The sequence below is a fragment of the Hoplias malabaricus genome, chromosome 14 (assembly GCF_029633855.1).
Source record: "Hoplias malabaricus isolate fHopMal1 chromosome 14, fHopMal1.hap1, whole genome shotgun sequence".
Taxonomy (NCBI): Eukaryota; Metazoa; Chordata; class Actinopteri; order Characiformes; family Erythrinidae; genus Hoplias; species Hoplias malabaricus.
The window spans coordinates 27,786,662-27,803,923 of NC_089813.1; the positions used below are offsets into that span (position 1 = coordinate 27,786,662).

Genomic DNA, 17,262 nt, shown 5'->3' on the forward strand with positions numbered 1-17,262 from the left:
GACCACAAGCTCATGAACGTTTCAGATAAAACAATTTTTAAGGTGAAAACAAGTGGTTATAGTTAGGTTTAGTGTCTCTGAGACAATAAATAATGTGTCCACAATGCATGGAAACATGATTTACTGTTACTTATGTCATCTGTGTACTGAAACATGTTTCACTTCCTACCCATAGTTATCTACCAAAAATCAATATGGCTAATCACCTGATTGCTCCAGTAGCAGACATCAACTGATCAAATAAAACATGAAGCCCGTTTAGGTCTCCCACAGTGCTCTCTGTACACATTCACTTTATGCTACGACAGTGTTGGTCCACCATGTTGATGTAAGGTCAGCAGATGCATTTTGTGTTGGCCATCCTCTAGTCCTTCATCAGTGGTCAATGGACACTGCCCACAGGACGCTGCTGCTGGATGCTTGGTGATTTATGACAACTGTCAGCCAAAATGTCATGATTGTGAGAGTTCCAGTATTTCAGGATTTCTTGTTTTATGATTAGCGTATTGCTGATTGTTTAAGTGAATAAAGCTGGGTCTGGGGAAATACGGCTTAGCTTTATAAAGGTGAGACTTCTCTAATGTATAAGTACAGTAGTTTTTCCCCGGTCTGTTAATAATCCCGGTTAACGATGACTCTCCGCGTGGCCACCCGGCCTCTGTGACGTCAGCTGGAGGTGCGCAGACCCCGGATGGAGCTGGGGGGAAGTGAACTGGGTGCACAATAAACTGAAGGCTGCGAGGAGCAGAAAAAACCTCGGAAAAGAGCACGCCTCGCATCAGAACTGGACTAAAACCTCACACACTGGAGCTTAGGGAAAGCGCAGAACCACGCGATCGTGTTGTATACGAGGCTCGGAATCAGCAGCATCTGCCGTGGAAGTTACTGAGGATCGAGCCGTGAGGAAAAAAATCCAGCCGAAGAAGGAAACACAGGCTTTTGGAAATACGCTCCAGAACGGGACTGTTTTGAAGACTCGTATCGATTACAGAGGTTCTGTTGATGAATTATGTCTACCACCAGTATTGACCCTCAGGTAGGCCTTACTCCTGCTCCGTTTTCCGGAGGAATGCGCGGTTTCTTTGCGACTGGTTCCCGGCTGAGCGCAGACGAGGCCTCGGCTCGAGCTGCGGGAACTGGCTTCTGCTTGTACTCCAGATTCTAATTCGATTTTCCCATGCCACCTTAAATGGCACCAAGATTACATTCTGACGTTGGAAATTCGAATTCGAAAAATTCGAATAAGAAACCAGTTTGAGTTTATTTAGACGGGAATTTAGAATAAAAACGAACTTCAGCTTCACAAGTAACGTTAGCCAGCGTCTGCTGCGTACGACCAGCTTTCTCCTTTAGCTTTAGCCCACCGCTGCTTGCTTAGTATCACATGAACCTGAGGAAGCATTCACAGCGAAATTAGACAAGCGGTAATAACAGACCTGGTGATGTTCGGTTATTTGACTGGCGAATTTTATGTATCTACTAAGACCATCAGGGCTTTAGCTACTTAATTTACAGTGAACTAAGTTAGCAGTCTGGCTAGTACTCTTCTCTTTAGCTAGCCGGCTTATATAAGGCAGCAATATATATTTAGTTACTCTTACATTAAAATGGGAAACATGTTTATTATCATAGTAATAGGTAAGCAGTTCGGTGACAAATGTCGTCGACTACATGTAAAAGTGTATAAGTGTTTTTCTAGTGTCTTACTTTGGTGTGCGCTAACGTTGAAAGACTGAGGCCTGTAAGGAAACCAGGGATTCTTTCATAAGTATTAGTTGAAAAAAGTACATAGTATTCAGAAAATTAGCAAAGTTAATTACATTTGTGTTTGTTTTTCTCCCTTTTCTCCGTGTAACGTTAATCTACGCCCGCGGATCCTGAAGACGTCAAAAGGACAAGATGCTAAAGGTAAGTGAACGTTAAGATAACGGCTAACCTCTTATTTTCTCAGATGTGTTCAGACTGAGCTGTCAGACCAGCACAGGTAAAGCACGTTAGACTAAAAGGCATTATAGGAACCATAGAAATTTAGTTTTATAAATGTAATTGTTGAATAAGTTGTTTCGTCGCTGTGGCCTAACGGGAATTTCCGTCCGTGTGTGTGTGCGTGTCTATTTTGTTTGTTTGTTTGTTTGTTTTCCCCTCGGTTGTTGTAATGAAATCGAATTTTAGACCAGGTTATTGTGGTGGTACTTACCCGGTCAAGCGTCATATTAGCAGGGGGTATATTTCACAAAACATTTAGCCAGATAACTTATGTCCAATGTTGAGAATTGCCCAATAGCCAAGTTTTGTCTCTCCCTATTGGACAGGCTTGTTTTGGGTTTAAGTTATCTGACTAAACCGAGAAATACTGATTTGTGGAGCACCCCCAGGAGTAACGCTGTCATATCCACAGACTTGCACTTCAAAATTCGAAAAAAGATTGACACCTGCATTCTGTGTTGTGATTACACAATTCCCTGCAATATGATACACATACAAATAAGCCTAATTTTCTCCATGAACCCATCTCTACGTGGAAAACAGCTACATGAGATGATGTTTAAATGCATATATCTTGATTATTTGTTGAGTTAAAACATTGGGGGGTTGGGGGGAACGAAAAATGTGGAATGTACCATATGACATCCATTTCGGTCAGAAGATTGATTGATTGACCAGATAGTGGTCACATTTCCTTGCTGAGTGCTTCCAGTTCAGAGTTTTTCATAGATTGATTTACATGTATAAAACAATGCATATCCATCCAGAGATTTTTATGATCAGGTTTTGGGGTGTTGCAGAGCATTTCAAAATTTTAAATACAATGTTTGCCTGAGTGTGTGTTTTGGATCAAAGTTTTGTTGTAATATATCACAACTTCTGAGACACTGGCTTTGTGTGTGTGTGTGTGTGTGTGTGTGTGTGTGTGTGTGTGTGTGTATATATATATATATATATATATATATACACACACACACACACACACACACACACACAAAGCCAGTGTCTCATAATAATAATACTTTTTTATATATATATATATATATATAAAATATTTTTTCATTAAAAAAAATAAGTATTATTATTTTTAAGTAGAATTTTCTAACCTTTTTTTTCTATGCTGCCACACAGTCCCACAATGCATAATGGATCCACTCACATGCTTTACAGTTAGCAAGTTGTCCTGTTATAGAACTGTTTATCCTATTTTATTCTGAACATGCCATGCGTTTAGCCAAAGAGTTAAGTTATTCTGTCTGACCTAACCACTTGATTATTAAATAGTCTATGTTTTTACATACATGGTTTGTGTATACTTTTTTTTAAATGTATATATTTGATTTTAATTCTAATGAGCACAATATAATGAAGTTAACTTTGGATGTCTTTTATTGTAGATGTTTTATTTCCTTTAGATGTGACAGCCAAGTCTTCCTTATGATTCATGCTTGTTATGTGGTTGATTTGCTTGCATACCTGAACATGTTGTGAGCAATTTGTTTTTTATTGTTTTTGTGTTATTTTTCTTTAAAATTTTCTGTCGTCATGATTCCTCTAACTTCACCTGGGAGTAAATTACAAATAGAATGTATTCAAATGTTTTATTGGTTTCTCTCTTTTTGCAAAATCAATTATCTTTAGAAGATGATCCTCAGGCATTCACTTAGATGAGCCCATGGCTACTGAGTTTAATTGTGACTCTCAGGTTTGAAGGGTCACACAATTCGTTATGTTCTAGAATTGCCTACACCTGTCTTGGATTAGACTAAATTATGTTGAGACCTTTAAAAATTTCTAGTGGATCAACTGAAATGGTGTCCAAACATTAGCACTTCTCATGGTCTAGTTATTGTATATTAATTTAAATAAATGGTAAGTTTGCATTAATGTTTTTTTTTTTTAATTATGTACAAGCACACTCCACTCAGCAGTTTAATTGAAGTATAAAGTCCTGCTCTGTCATGCTTTTCATACAGAAGTTTAAAATGGATAGTTTATTTCATAGAGTTAACAGTTCTATTTGATGATGCAGTAGATGAAGCATTCAAAAGGAATAAGCTGAAATACACAGATTTGGCGGTTGAGGTGAGGGAACGTGGGTGGCAGGCACATGTAAGACTAGTAGAGATTAGGAGGTTTGTAGCCAAGTCAGCCACATCCCTGCTTGTGCATTTCGGCATCAGGGGCCGGAAACTAAGGGCAGCTGTGAAGGAGTTATGAGAAACAGCTGATAGGTCTAGTCCGTGGTTGTGGATAAGTAGAGCACAGATTACCTGGGGAAGTGCACTGTAGAGATGCTACTGTGATTGTTGGTGGTGTACCACGTAAAGTTCACATGGAACTGGTGGCACTGAGCATGCATTAACGGTGCCAGTGAGGCTTGGTACAGCCTTAGGCACCAGAGAGGCTAGTGTGGATTTACAGTTGTTGATGGTAAAAGGTAAGGTAGGACTGTAAACCTGTATTGTAGTGGGGGTTGGGTCTGGGAAGCCAGACTTCACTGTTGAGCCTTTGTGGGTTATTCAACGAAAGACCGACGAGAGGGGTCTACCTAATGACTTCTGTGAGGAGCTAGTGATACAGTGGGTGGTTTGGGTACTCATGGGCAGGGCTCAAAGAATAATAGTTGTTAAGGATAGTCTGTTGCTGATCGGATCATAAACAGCCACAGCAAACTTAGTGTTGAAGTGTGGGATTTAACAGAAATCTTGTGGCTGCAGATAAGAGTATGTGATTGGGCCCTATGTGATTTCACTAATGGATTGGCATATGATATTTTACATCTTATCCTGTGTATGATTATAATTACAGAACATGTTCTGATTGATTAAACAAGTTATGGACTGAGGTACATGATTACAATGTCAGTGCCTCAGGTAATTTATTTCTAGGTAAATGATGACTTAACTAGTGTTGCACCGATACAGATACCAATACCATATCAGTATTGGCACAGATACTGGCACTTATACACAGTATCGGTATTGGCTATAGAGAGCGCCAATACCATATATGTGTTTGAAATGGCCCACTATTCACTATTCCCTACATATAGTACACAGGAGTGAAAATTAGAATTTAGTTGGAATAAAGGCTGTAACAGAGGGATGTGTCGCACCATGTTATCCTACAGGTAATACTCGTTATTTGGGGACATGTGCATCCAGCACTATGTAATATATTTTAGTTTTACCATTTAGTCTGTCCTTCACTGTAGAGCTCCACTGCATGCACATGTGTCTAGTTTCTGTTCTCATTGGCTTTTGAAGGGACACTTTCTGCCTCAAGTTGGTGGAGAGTTTACACTACGCAACTATGTCAAATTTGGGTCGAAAAAAATCAAACGATTGATATGCTGCGACTGGTCTGAAACATGATTTCAGGGCAAAAAATATTTAAAATCCGGCTAAAAGTCATGTAGTGTAACCCCTGCATCCCAACGAACACTGACTTCATTCAAGCAACCACAGTTAAGCATGTTAACACAGGTCAGCAGCAGTCTTTAGAAAATGCATTTCACAGTCGTGACAAATATCCTCATAACAGTGTAAAAAGTTGTTCAGTCAGGCTAGACTATGTCTTCCTACATGTACTTGTTACTGCATTGTGGAAATATTGATTTTTATTTTTTCTTTTGGCTCTGAAACTTTACATTTTTAATGTGCAGTTAATAAAGAATTAAATGTTGTTCATTCAAGCTTTAGTGATACAGAACACCACTTTAACAAATTAAAATCTGTAAGTATAGCATTATAAATATCTGGATTTATAGGTACCTGTCTAGTAGTTAAGATGGGTAGAGTTAGTATCGGTATTGGCAGCTACTTAAAGATGTATCAGTAGTGAAAAAGTGGCATTGGTGCATCCCTAGACTTAGCCTATGCTTTTATTTTGGAAGGAACAAGGTAGCCATGTTTGTCACATTTACCTCTATCTATGTTTTAGGAATTGAAATGTGTAATTTAATTGAGTATGTCAGCTAAAAGGCATCACTGAGGTGAGTCTAGTTTGGAAAGATTAAACCTCAGTTGTGTTATGTGCGCTTATGTTAAAGGGTCCCTCTCTCCAGTTCTATAATGGACACATCATAGTTCATAGCTTTTGTAAGCAAAAGGAGGTTCAGAACTACAGCCTCCAGAGCACAGGTGCAGCTGGAGACAGAGGTAGACCCATAAATTTTAGTCTCTTGATCTGCCAAGCCAGTGTCTCTGGTTGCCTAACTGAAGATTTTGACTTTTAAAATACAATAAGCTATTGTAAGACACAATGAAGATTCCCATCTCCATCTCCTTAAAGCTTTGATCAGTTGGCCCTCTGTGTTCCATTTTGATTGCTGAATATTATTGCACTCTTACAGTGCTCATGTTTCTGAATATTGAGTTGAAGTGGTTACTCCCCATTCTGCCTGTCACGTAAACTAGTGACATGCTCAACAGATTATATCCTTTTCAAACTCGTACTTAAACCAGACAATTTCTTTCACCCCACCCTGGAACTTCATTTTTATATATATGTATTTGTGTATTTTTATTTTTTTTATTTATTATTTCTAGCCCTTATTTCATCATACCAAATATTTTGTCCACACGACCTTTGACTGTAAAGCCATTTTATAGTTAACTTCACAGCAGCAAGTCATGCAATGGAAGTTTTGGACAAAACCTTGCATTTATGTAATAGAAATTCTTTGTAATAAAACTGGCAGTGGATCATTGTGGATAATTTTTTTCCCCTTGTAGCCAAAGCAGGACCTGTGAGGGCCCTGGACAATAGTAAATGAAAAGAAAATGTTCAAATATGTAATTTTAGTTGTTTTTGTTAATTTGTTTGTCACAGAACTGTTTTTTTTGTTTGTTTTTTTCTTTATTTTTATTTTTTTGTTTTTTGTTTTTTTTTTCATTGCAGTGCAAAATGGCTCACTTCACCAAAAAGAAACAGTCCATGACAATGACTTTGAACCATACCTCACTGGCCAGTCTAATCCGGTGAGAAAATTATCAGTTTGTTTGTTTTGCGTTTCAAAATGTTGTTGTAAATCGGAGCAAACTTCTTTCACATCCTATAAAATCTATCTGTTAAACTGTTTGTTAATAAAGTTAGTTATTTTGTGTTTTTTGTGGTTTTACCAAATTGCTACATTTTATATCAATTATATATATAATCTCATATAACTTATGAGAGATGATTCTCTGTTCATCATATCTTTTGTTAAAATATCTAAATCACAAACCTTCTGTGTTTCAGAACAACAGCTACCAATCCATGACTGATCCATACTTATCCAGCTACTATGCTCCATCCATTGGGTTTCCTTATCCCCTTAGCGAGGCTCCGTGGTCAACTGGCGGTGATCCTCCAATCCCCTATCTCACACCTTACGCCCCCCTCAGCAATGGAGATCATCATTTCATGCACGACACTGTGTTTGGACAGCCGGGGGGGTTGGGGAGTAGTATTTACCCCCACCGTTTTAACTTTTTCCCAGAGAACCCTGCTTTCTCAGCCTGGGGCACTAGCGGTTCTCAGGGTCAGCAGACTCAGAGTTCTGCTTATGGGGGCAGCTACAGCTACCCACCCAGCTCTTTAGGTGGTACCCTGGTGCCAGATGGGCAGACAGGCTTTCACAGTGACACCCTGAGTAAGGCCCCAGGCATGAACAGTCTAGAGCAGGGCATGGTTGGGCTAAAACTTGGTAGTGATGTCACAGGTGGTGGCTCAGGTGTCAAGAGCGTGGGCTCAGTGATTGGTGGCGGGGCAGTGGCGGCAGCAGTAGCCACAGGTAATGGTGGAACCCCAATAGGTATGCCAGCCCCAAAACCAACTTCTTGGGCAGCCATTGCAAGCAAGCCGGCAAAACCTCAGCAACTGAAGGTCAAAACCAAACCTGGGATGCCTATGGCTGGGGGTGCCCTACCTCCACCACCCATTAAACACAACATGGACATTGGCACCTGGGACAACAAAGGGCCTGTGACCAAAGTGGCTTCACCATTGCCTCCCCAGCACCAGCAGCAGCAGCCACCTCTCTCTCACGGCCACCTGCCCCCTCACCCCCATGGACTCCCACCCCAACCCCAACCACCCATGCCCTCTGCCCAATCACTTGTTCAGCAGATGGCCATGCCAACTCCACCTCCTCAGCCTTATCAGAATCATAACCCAGCTCCACCTCCTCAGACCCGGTGGGTTGCACCACGTAACCGCAACCCCGGCTATGGTGGAGGTGGCAGTGTGGACAGCAGTGGCTCCTCAAGTGGAGGAGGTGTTGGCAATGGTGGTGGAGGTGGACCCCCAGGCTCTGGAGCAGGTGAGTCGCACCCAGTCCTAGAGAAGCTGCGTGCAGCACACAGCTACAACCCCAAGGACTTTGACTGGAACTTAAAGAATGGTCGCGTGTTCATCATCAAGAGCTACTCTGAGGACGACATCCACCGATCCATTAAGTACTCAATTTGGTGCAGCACGGAGCATGGTAACAAGCGGCTGGATGCGGCCTTCCGTGCCATCAACGGCAAAGGCCCTGTCTACCTACTGTTCAGCGTTAATGGCAGTGGGCACTTCTGTGGCGTGGCCGAGATGCGCTCGCCCGTGGACTACGGTACCAGCGCTGGCGTTTGGGCACAGGACAAGTGGAAGGGCAAGTTTGACGTGGACTGGCTGTTCGTTAAAGATGTGCCCAACAGCCAGCTCAGGCACATCCGGTTGGAAAACAACGACAACAAGCCGGTGACCAACTCGCGTGACACGCAAGAGGTGCCTCTGGAGAAGGCCAAGCAGGTGCTGAAGATCATTGCCACCTACAAACATACCACCTCCATCTTTGACGACTTCTCACACTACGAGAAACGGCAGGAGGAAGAAGAGGTGGTGCGAAAGGTAATAACATCTCAGCTTTTTATTTTTTATTTTTCTGCTCATTTTCACAAATCACCCAGAACATGATTTGATTCTGTTCATAATACTGTGTTTATAATTTGGCATCCTCCTTAAAATGAAGTATGTTTGAGAAAGGAAAAAACATGAAGGTTTCCTTGTTGTTGAACAGCCTACTCGTAACACTGCTGCTAGCTGATTGAGCACAAACTATACAGTACCATTTAGCTGTGTTCCTCTGTGTCAAATGTAAGGTAAAAATTCCCTTTTAGCCGAATAAAAACAGTATATTCATTTATTTAGCTTATACTGTTCATGAGCTACAATGATTAATGGGCATCTGCAGTTCATCTAATTCCAGTTATTTTCCAGGGCCCTGTGTTATAAAGCTTTAGCTTAAGAAAAGTGTGTGGACTTGATTTAAGTTTGTGGTTAACACGTTATAATTAATCACATTTACATGCATGTCCAAGAACAAGATAAACAATCATGCATACATACATACTAGTGGTCTACTGATTAGGGTTTTTTAATTGCTGATGCCGATGCTGATATTTAAAGAGCAGGGCGACTGATGGCTTATATATAATGCAGATATGATTTCTGTCAAGCAATCTGTAATTATTAAAACAAAAAAAAAAAAAATGGGGTATTTGGGTTAAAAACAAAACAAAGATAAGACATGTATAAGTCCATTATTCCATGCACATTCTGATATACATGGTTATTTTAGCCAGTAAAATGTTGTTTTAATAGGAATTTGTTAATTGATGAAATGGAGAAATACATTTAGGTAGTTCAGGGAGAACGGGGTTCAGTATGTCAGAAATCACGTCATTCAACTGCATTATTCAATACATAACATAATATTATATATATTTAATACTAACCACAAATGGTTTTAGATTAGATTTGCTGTCATTTAGGATGGGAGACATGTTAACATTTAGAAAAGACTATAAATGGTAACTGAGGAAATTTAGGCAAATATTAACATTATAGAAGGGTGGGTGAGAGTTACAGTACACAGCTCTAACTTTTACGCCATCTTGCCATAACTATTGTTTAGGTTTGTTTAGAGATTCTAGTCACTAACAAGTGACTAGAGGTGACAATGTCTCCCGAACAGTTAAGCTAACTATTCCAAACTGGTCTACGCACAGAGGGAGAGAGACTGCATAATGCAGAAACTGTACGTAGAATGTTGCATAATGTTTGTTTCCCCAAACGCTGTTGAGAATGTTAACGCTAGCTTTAGAACTGTTAACAGAAGACGACAACTTAACTCTCCCGGTAGCAAATGCAACCGACTTTAAGTAACTTTGGGTATCTTATAACTATCAGATCAATCACTCAGCACACAGTTGAGCTGAGACCAGAACAATAGATTTTTAAGCCTTTAAAACTTGCTAGCTAGTTTAGCTGTAATTACATCACTTGCATTTTCTCACTAAAAGCCCAGAATCAGTCTAATTATTCAGACGTTAAACATTTTGAGCTTAAATATTTTGAGCTTAGAAAGATAGAAATTAATGGCTTACTATGTTCTCTCAGGAAACATTATATCCAAGCATGTTTCATATCATCCACAAATGTCTGCATGTAGAATGGTGAAATGGACACAAGGGGGCGCTCTAACTATGCGCCACAGCAGCCCAACTGATGGGGCTTCTTTCGGCTGTGCCTGTAGGCATATTTGGACAATCAGTCTAGTGAGCAGAGGCACCGGCCGATGTCGATCTCAAATTGCATTGATACATGCATACACAGGCACTTGTCTGGGAAGGGCCAACCATTTCAAAGTACTGTATACTGGGGCTGCAACTAATGATTCTTTTGATAATCGATTAATCTGTCGATTATTTATTTTTTATTTATTTATTTTTTTCGATTATTCGATTATTAATCGGATAAAAAGAAAGACAAGCCAAATTTGGTTTCCTGTCTGTTACTAGCATATTCAGGATACCATCAGTGAGAACAGCTGCTTGCTGTGGTGTGCAGATCTTCTTCAAAACATAGCCAGTAATGCTGGGCTGTTTTTATCTGAGGTGAGAGAGAAAGTGTAGATATGAACATACACCTTTTTTAAGTTAATAACTACTGATCTAAAATGCAGGCAAATTGAAATTACATAAATGGATTTTGGGTGATGCTGCCATGTGCTGAGAATAAAAGGGAAATTCATTAACACATAAGATCAGATATCGTTAAGATATTTAAGATTTTAGAGAACTAATGTTGTAATTGCATAAGGAACACACAACCTGCCATTATTAAAAATTAGCGTTTACAGGTAGAATTAACCCAACTGTTGCATTAAATTTATATTTATCAATACTTAACACAGTGTATGTAATGTAATATACACTTGACTGTGATACTCAAACACTATCACGCAATTCCAGTCAGAAAATACCTTGAAAAAGGCGTTAAATATGTTATTTTAAAAAATGTTTGATTTTTTTTTACTCTGAATGTAACTGCCGCCATATTTAAAGTGGAACGGAAACTCGCTAAATACAAGAGTGATATAAATTTACTAAAAATGAGACATCTTGTTTAACTACTCTAGCAGGCTCTAGTGACATTGAGTGAGAGAAAAATAGACCTTGTCGCTAACTTTAGCTTGACTAAAACTATGGCCTGTTTTGGAACTGCTGGTCGAGCTGACACATTTAAGGTGGAAGAGAAAACTCGGGGAGATGCTAAGGTTTGTTCGCTAAACGTGACTGTAATATCAATGTACTAAGAAAAACAAATGTTGTTTAACTACTCTAGCAGGCTCTAGTAACATTGAGTGAGAGAAAAAGTAGAATTAACTTACTATATTTAATCTCTTTCACACATAGCTCCAACAGGCTTCCTTTTCAGATGCTCATGCAGTGATGTTGTGCTGATGTGCCATGCGAGATCAGCTGTGCACATTTTGCACCTAACGCTGTTCCTTGAAGGCGTTAATGCAAAGTGTTCCCATACTTTTGATGACTTGGGTCGTACATTTTTCTCTCTGGTTGTGCTAACATTATCCTCTGCTGTGACCGCCTCCGCCATTTTTCAAACCCTTCTTCCAGAGTTCGTCAAGTGTAGCAACTGTACCTATGTGTATAATAACTTGGACCCAACTAATCGATTATTAAATTAGTTGCGAACTATTTTAACACTCAATTTTAATCGAATTAATCGATTAGTTGTTGCAGCCCTACTGTATACTTTATTATGCAATAAACATAGGTAAATTAAAATAACAACTACCAACAATAACATATATCCAAGCCAGCTATAAACAGAGCACTACCTTAATAGAGCACAAGACTTGGTTAACCAGACACGGCATCAAGTACTGACTGTTTTTCTAAGTTCAGCTGAATGAAACCATTTTCTATATAGCATTATGTTAAGAGAAAGGAGGAAGAATAGCACACATTGAAAATAAGCATAGCACTTTACAATGAGAGATCAAATAAACAGCGGCACAATCATGCTTACTTTGTATACAGCACAGAGACTCACCGTTGACTAAGGTGTGTCTGAAAGATTAATTGTTATCATGTAGAAATTGCTTTTTAAGAATGCAATTTTCTGATCTCAAATAGTTGCATGAGAAGGAGGTGCCAGGCTGTTGTGGCTACTAATGCTCTGGCTTTTTTTTTTTTTTAAATGAATAAATGGTTAAATTGACAATATACATTGTTTCTTCGAACTTCAATCACCCAGTCCACCAAACACCAAACAATCAATGGCAGAATAAGCTGTGTGGCATTGACAGAGAGGATTTGGCAAATTTTTCATGGGTGCAACACACATACTCAGCTCTACTGCTTATCCCACAAATGCATGTTCCTTAAAAATGCAGCACCATTTAAAGGGGAAATTAATAGGCTTTCCAATGGTATAAGATTTATTGCCAGTTGTTACAATAAAGAAATAATCTACAAACACAAATTTCTTTACTTCTTGTGCCAAGTTTATATGCAGTCTGTTAGCACATTCGACTGTTAACTTTGGAAGGTTGGTAGATGGAACCTATCAAGGGAAATCTCCATCAGGGCCGGCACATCTCCGATTTCCTCCCACAGTCCAAAAACACATTGTTAGGTGGATTGACTTTTCAAAATTTTCTATGTGTAAATGTATGTGTGACTGTGTGGTACCCTGTGATGAACTGGTAACCAGACCAGGGTGTGTTCCTACCTTGCACCGAGTGATTCTGGGTAGACTATACACCCTCAATGTCCCTGAGCTGGATAAGGAGTTACAGAAAATGAATTATGTGAGAATGAAGTTAAAATAAATGTAGTGAGCAAATATCTTGGGGCAGTTTAACATTCTGGCAGTGAATAAAGGGATTTCCAATAGGCCAAGATGTTTGCGCTTCTGAAATAACTATTGGAATGTATGTTTGCTTGGGTCATATTTATGTTTGGGAGGGTGTGGGGTGGGGGGGATAATACAGGGCATTTCATTTATAATACTTTTTTGTGTTTTTATATTTGATATCTGGTTTCATGTACCTGAGTCCTGTGAAACCGTCTTGCTTTGGTCATTCTGCAAAAATGGAAGTTAATAACGAAAGATTCTAAAGCTGTTTAGTGCTAATTGAGAATTTCCAGTGCAGTGTTAAACTTTTCACAGTTAATCTGCTTAACAGATAATGATGAATAATAAGTCATAACCCTTAATGTATATTTGTTAACATTGCTGTTGTTGACTTTATAATTCTTGTACAAATGCTTTATACAGCACACCATTATACAGTGCTCAATGCAAGTTGCTTAACCATGGTTTACACACAGGAATCTACATTTAAAAAGCATTTGTTTTGGTGGACTGAAGTGTGTTATGAGAAATTTTAATCACTCTTTCCTTCTTGTTTACTTTGGCAGAACTATGAACCTGCTCCAATCCAGAATCGATCCCGACTGGATCAGGTAAAAGTGTGTGTGTGTGTGTGTAGGGGTCTGTGAAATACTGTACACAAATATCATGATTTGGCCATGCCTTGCAAAGGCATTGTTCTAATGAAACTAGAAGCATAAATCTTCATCTTTCTCCTTTTTATTTATTTTTTTTTTTTACAGGAACGCCAGAATCGAAGTAAACAGTAGAAGACTGCACCCCATAGCTTGATCAACGGTTGTTTTAGGACTGACCATTTGAAAAAAATAAATTTAAAAAAGGACACAAGAAGAAATTTACAAAAGAAAAATGAACACTTTTTTTTTTCTCCTCTCTATTTAATTCTGGTGACTTGGGCCAGCGTCGAACTCAAGCCTCTGCTCTCCTGGTTCCGGCTCTGTCGGAGGCAAAGTTGATTAACGGCCTAGTGATCTTCTTTGTGTCTTCTATTCTGTTATTCATTTGGGTTTTCACACACCTCCCTCCTTTGTTTCATCCCCAACTCTGACCAACAATTGTCTGCACATCTCTACTTTTTACCCCAATTTTGTTTGTCCCGCCCCTTCTGTTCCGCTCCCTCTCAAAGCTGGCTGTGAGAGTTGTCAAGGTGACGTGAGTGAGTGTTAAAAGCCTGTGATTGTTTGTGAGTGTTTGAGAGGATGTGATGACGTTGTGGTAGTTGGTTAGGTGGAATTCGGAAGAAGAACCATCCAGAACCATCGGGGCTGCTCCCCAGCATCAGTAAATGTACCTGGCCAGTTAAATTCGTACAATCGGTATGTTCTGTACACCCATGTTGTTGGTGTGGGGATTTTAAAGGGGTTGACTGATGATGGTCTGGGGAGTATATGTGCAACTGCGTATAAGGGACAATGAAATGTCTTGAAAAAAGATATGTTGATGTAAAAGAAAACGTATATTTTTGAATTATGTAACACTCAGCTTATAACCTTTTTGTGGCTAGTCACATCAGTCACTATACTTTTGATTTTTTTTTTTTTTTCTTTCTTTCTCTCTTTTTGTTTTCCTGCTTGGAGCCTTAATATTTTAAAGCTATAGTGTCATCAAAACCGTTAAATTGCTGTACTATACCTCAACAGCATAATCAGGGAAAAGACATCCCAAGTACCCTCTACCCAAGGGAAGTCAACATCGTCACTGGCTGGACTGAAGATTTAAAAAAAAAATTACAGTTTGAGTTATGGTTCTGAGCCAAGTGCTATGATTCTGTTATTCTCTGCTTATTGTTTTGCAAGCAGCAATGTAACTTTGTACTGTTCCACCGATGCCCAGCAGAGGTCGCTGTTTCGTTTAAGCCAATTTGAGAGAAATGTAGCATTCACTGCATTTTTGAAATCTGTTTAGGTGAGTCACTTTGTTTTGTTTGTTTTTTGTTTTGTTTTTTTTTGTTTTTTTTGGTCCTTTTTTAACATTTCAGTTTATTGAGCTTTGTTTTGTTTTTGTTTTACCCCCTTGTCCTCAGTATAATGCTAAGCTTTAACGTAGGAGCATATAATAACAAAGAACGCCTCAAATGTGTAACCTGACAAATTAATGTTACTGATTTACTGTTAAAAGTAAGAAAAAAGAGTATATGGTTTCTGTGTGTGGATTTTGATTCCCCCCCCCCCCTTTTTTTTTTTCTTTTTTTTTTTTATTTCTTTTTTGTTTGTTTTTTATTTTTTATATATTTTTTTTTTCAGGACCTGCTTGCTGTCATGTGTGGGCGTGTGTGCGTATGTGTGTTAGTGTGTGAAAGAGGGAGTGTATCTTGTGAGGGATTCAGATTTATATAATCATATAACAAATGATTCATGAGAATATATGAAATACTAAAAAAAAAAAAAAAAAAAATACAAGACAAACGTTTAAGTCACCCCTGAAATGAATATGCATTGTATGGAAGGTCACTATCTATCACGTTCTTAGATTTGATCATGGTCATTATTAAAATAATACTCTATGTTGTAACTGTTGTTCAAAGGCCTTGACGTTTTCTTCTGTAGGACCTGTTTTTTTTTTTTTTGTTTTTTTTTTTTTGTTTGTTTTTTTTTTATTTATTTTTTTTTTTAGTTTAGTTTTTTTTAAGACATACATTTCTTCTTTATTCTATACCATAGATGTGTGATGTACTTGGCTCTGAAATCAAAAGTGTAAAATGAGCGATATAATACTTTTTTGACCAAAATATTTAAGCCTGAGATTTAACTGATATTACAGGTGTTACAGCCAGTGTGAAAAAATGTACAGTACTAGGGTTTTGAAAATTGTATATTAAAAATTGTATAGGCCTAGGGAAAGAAGAAAAACAATCTTTTGCCTTATTATACAGACTGTCATGCTAATAATAATATTTAAGCCCTTGTTTTACTCGTAATCAAAAGGATAAACTGTTTCTTTAATGGTAATTCTTCACCGGAGAAATGCCTTGTTACGTCTGAAAAATAATGGAGGTATATTGGGTTTGCTAGCACTTATAAACAGGCTCATAAGCAATAACATACTTAAGTACATACCATTAGTTATTTAAAAGGTGATTTTTGTCCAAAAAGAGGTATCTCTCAAAAAACGTTCATAGAAAATAGTAAATTAATTGTCAGTTAAAGTAAAAAAAAAAAAAAAAAAAAGTGAATAAAGACCAGTGTTGGCAATTTAGTTACACACATTAACTGTTTAGGGGAACTTTTCTTCAGAGGTAGACCCCTTGCATCCCCCTGTTTAACTTGTGCTGGCTGTAGTGTAGTATTTAATATATGCTGCACTGTATTTAAATAGTTTTTGAACAAATGTCCCAGGGTTCACTATTTTCATCCTCTCTTCAGGAGAAGTGTCTTTTGTTTTAACTTCTAAAGTAGTCGCGACATCCACCACTGAATGACGTTTCCGTTTTCCACACACCCTGCAAGACTTCAGTTCCATCAAGAACACCTTGCCATGTTTAATCAAGTGGAAATAATCCATGCTGACTTTAAAGTTGTTTTAACCAATGTCCGACCGCCACCGTGTTGTGAAAGGCAGACACTGAATCTGAAGGAGACAAAGGAAAGTGAAAGTGGTCACTGAAATCCTTCCAGTCCCAGACATTCAGAAAACATTTTATTAGCATTTGAAAAATCAGAACAGCAATAGCAAGCAACCTTTTTGTTAATTTCTGCTAAGATTAGATATATAATGTATTTCCCGGCTCTCGTGGCTGGACTGCACTGTAGCAAAACTGAAACACAGACAAATTCTTCAAAATGTATCCTGGTCAGTTTACCATTTCTGACTATGATTTTACTAGCTTTAATAATACAGTACTGCTAGTATCATTACATCTGTAGATGGTGATTTTTAAGGGTCTCGCTCTGATCAGGTGTTATGTCATTCATTTTCCTGTGCTGATTTGAACGGATCAACTGCACCATCAGGATTTATAGGATTTATTTATGGAGGTAGAAATAACCACGTTCAGACTTACTGTAAACATAATTGTCTCTTTAACTGCTTTAGGTTCAGCGATTG

The 17,262-nt window shown here is 38.6% G+C and overlaps 1 protein-coding gene across 1 annotated transcript; it reads left to right on the forward strand.

Moving 5' to 3' along the window:
- Positions 1-649: 649 nt before the first annotated feature.
- ythdf1 (YTH N6-methyladenosine RNA binding protein F1) lies at positions 650-15,759 on the forward strand. Its single transcript, XM_066644434.1, has 6 exons — positions 650-1,036; positions 1,884-1,908; positions 6,892-6,971; positions 7,231-8,862; positions 13,746-13,790; positions 13,941-15,759. Exons 1-6 carry the CDS (start codon positions 1,010-1,012, stop codon positions 13,965-13,967), a joined length of 1,836 nt encoding a protein of 611 aa, XP_066500531.1. The 5' UTR covers positions 650-1,009; the 3' UTR covers positions 13,968-15,759.
- The last annotated feature ends 1,503 nt before the right edge of the window (positions 15,760-17,262 follow it).